General features: G+C 36.9%; 1 protein-coding gene across 1 annotated transcript in view; it reads right to left on the bottom strand.

Annotated features, from left to right (window-relative positions):
- LOC101846634 (protocadherin gamma-A3) overlaps window positions 1-3,117 on the bottom strand; it is a gene marked incomplete at its 5' end in the record, with an annotated part of 4,359 nt that extends 1,242 nt beyond the window's left edge. Inside the window, 3 exon segments of the mRNA XM_035968618.1 lie at window positions 384-503; window positions 2,476-2,487; window positions 3,032-3,117. Coding sequence (XP_035824511.1) covers window positions 384-503; window positions 2,476-2,487; window positions 3,032-3,117 — 218 coding nt within the window.
- Window positions 3,118-3,422: the final 305 nt, after the last annotated feature.

Below are 3,422 nucleotides of genomic sequence, written 5' to 3'. Positions count from 1 at the left end.
GATGATGATGATGATGATGATGATGATGATGATGATGATGATGATGATGATGAAGATGATGATGATGATGATGGCACCCAAATAAAAAAAACTCATACACACATTGTGAGGAAAATACTCCCTCCCCCATTGCAAAACTTACGGGAAACAGTGATGTGATAAACATCTAAATCAAAAGCATTTTATCAGTGACATAATGTAAACAGTGTACATGAAGCAAAAAAACCCCAAACAAAACAAAACAAAACACACCCAAAACAAACAAAAACAACAAAAACCACCCCAAAACAAAGCGCCCCCCCCCACCTCAAAACCCAGGCGCTAATATGATCATAATTAAAATGTGATCCCGCTTTTTGATTAAACTTATCACGATATCATACCTTGACAGACACTCTGAAGTGATAGAAAGACCTTGTTTCATAGTCCAGCTTCTTCCTTAAGGTAATGTACCCAAACGTTGCATTCATAGTAAAGGTCGCCTCATAGTCAGCCTGATTCGCCTAAGGACAGAGAAATATAAAAGAACACAAGTGTAACAAGATAGAATATATACATGTTTGACATATTAAAAATATTATATATAATATTTCAAATTATCAATTCTCTCATTAAAAAACAAAAACAAACGCAAATGTAATTTAAGCAAAGTTTTGGACCTTTGTCACTAATCTCAAAAGTTTTCCAGAGATTTAGGTCCTAAAAGTTAACTAAACAGGAATGAGGCTTGAGTTGAACAGAGAAAAACCAGAATTCAATTTTTTAAAATGTGTGTGTGTGCCAGGTGAAAGGTCCCAAATGTCGGCAAAGTTGTTTTTGAGCAACGGGATAAAATGCCAAGAAAGTCCCAACTGTTCAAAGCTTTCGTTCCGTCTGAAAACACATGTTTACCAATTTATTCTTAATAACATATTGTAAGGATTTTATAATATTTTAAGTCTAATTTTTAAAAAATTAGTTATATTTGCAACATGTTGCACTTCATTAAAGGTTAAAAATGTTCTAGAAATTGGGTGTTTCTCTAAACGTTGTGTTTACAACCCAGCGTTACAAAATGTGGCATTTTTTAACAACTATGCATGATATTTGAAAAAAAAAAAATATCAGCGTTTTCAGCAATGAATTTAGTACAAAAATATACCCTTATGTCAATATCCTACGTTTCGGACAACTGCGACCTTTCTCCAGGCACACAAAAAAAACTTGGTGGTCCAAAATCGATAAGAGTAGGCTTCGGCTTCCACTCGGGCAAAATTCAAAATTTCCAAGCAACTCAAAACGTTTAATGTGTCCCGCACTCTCATATGACCTTATGTAGATCTAGTTGCGAGTGCCGTACAACACTTACCAAAAACTATTAAAAAAAAACAACAACCCCACACACACACACAAATAATGAACTTTTTTCATCATAAGTATAAAAACTTAAGAAATACGCTAAAGCAAGGAGAAAAAAAAGTAAATTTGCAGTTTTAAAGACACTACAGCTCTGAAAGTCACCAAACTTTGGTAGCCATTTATTTGCTGATTTTTTCTTTGACACCAAGCGCACCCCCCTCCCCCATTCAATCGCAAATATCTAAAATTCTATTCAAGGCAGTTGGGGATTTTTTCCCCATTAAGACAAGACAATTGAACAAACTTTAAGATGGTATCAATAACCCCACATGCCCAATATTGACGAGCGCCTGACTCCACCGTGTTGTGCCACATATATGTGAAGTGTGCTGACAAATTAAGTTACTCCTCGGATTCAAGCCTTATGGAAATAGAAACATCACGCTTATAAGTGAAGTTTTACAATTTATAAGTATGAAATAATAAGAAGCATGTTATACATACAAATAGAACATCAATAGAAGATCTACTAATTTGACCTCGGCGTTGATTTTTAGCCAATATCTCCATTTGTGGATTGTGAGAAGTAACTCATTTTGTCAGCACGCCACACACATATTGGAATTATCCCTCAGGAACTGAAGTGCACATGGTCTATCTTTCCGATGGTTGGCCCGGAACTACCGTTCACGTGTACAGTTTGGGGCTGTCTTCATGGACAAAGTGAATCACAACTAAAAAGTAACGAAGTCCAGTATACGTGGGTGGTTGGCGGGTGCTCTGGTATGGTTAGCTCCTTCTTCCCTATCAAACATCTATCGTCCTTACCTCCCCTCCTTCTATTTTGTGTTTGTTACTCTCTTGTAACATCTCTAATCTTCGGAACTTATATGACTTTATTGTGTTGCAAGTGCCGTAAAACTCTTACTAAAACTAAAAGCACGGTATACCATCAACAAAACGTACTACTTTATCATAACCTCGCGTTGACTATAGGTAACACAACATGTGCGCAACGTTATAGAAATCAGATGGTGTCATTTAGTTATGGAAACACAAAAAGTTGCACATCCTCATGGAACCAAAGTGGCAAAAACGATTGACGAGACAGGCATTCAGACACGGCTTGCTACTTACCGGAATATTGGCCTGAAAAAGGAAAAAGAAAAAAAGAAGAGGTATAAACAACATTGTAAAGGGAATATAAAGCAAACTTCACCTCTAGTACACACAAAACCTGCTCAAACACCCCCACCTGTTTGGGCCAATCACCTGTGCAAACAACCACTAGACTTCTATTCAAGAGAGATTTCTTTACACCAACAACGTCATAATAGGCCCAAAAATTGACGAGCGCCTAATTCTGCTGTATCGGGACACATTCACATTAATTAACCATAAGAGATAACAACAACAACAACAACAACAACAACAACAACAACAACAACAACAACAACAATATCCACGACGTCCACCTGTCTCAGAAAACCACATAACTCCTCCACAATTTCTCTCCCTGGGCAATTCCAATTTTGAGTCTACAATATTAATAATAATAATAATAATATTAGTGTGCATGTGTTGTAAATATTATCTACATTATTTCTATTTTTTAAAATGTAAGTTCTAATTGTCGTTCTAGAGTATCGACAATATAGAAACAGTTCTGACTGATTCAGCTCCGGACTCCTACCTTTATGGAGAAAACGGGCCTTGAGCCGAGCCCAGTGTCAGGATCTGTGGCAGACACGGTGTACACCGAAGAACCCACGGGCGCATCCTGAAAGAGAGAGAGAGAGAGAGAAAAAAAGGGGGGTTGGGGGTGAGGGTAGGTACAAGACAGATCATGTCAGGAAACGATTGAATTAAACTTACTGTGTGGCGTGCTGACAAAATGAGTTACTTCTCGCAATCCACAAAAGGAGATATTGGCAAAAATTCAACACCGAGGTCAAATTAGTAGATCTTCTATTGATGCTCTGTTTTAAATGTATAACATGCCTCTTATCATTTCATACTAGTTAATTGTAAAACTTCTCTTATAAGCATGATGTTTCAATTTCCATAAGGCTTGAATCCGAGAA

This window comes from Aplysia californica, unplaced genomic scaffold (genome assembly GCF_000002075.1).
Source record: "Aplysia californica isolate F4 #8 unplaced genomic scaffold, AplCal3.0 scaffold00070, whole genome shotgun sequence".
In the NCBI taxonomy this organism is placed as follows: Eukaryota; Metazoa; Mollusca; class Gastropoda; order Aplysiida; family Aplysiidae; genus Aplysia; species Aplysia californica.
This window is presented reverse-complemented; position numbering and strand designations above follow the sequence as displayed.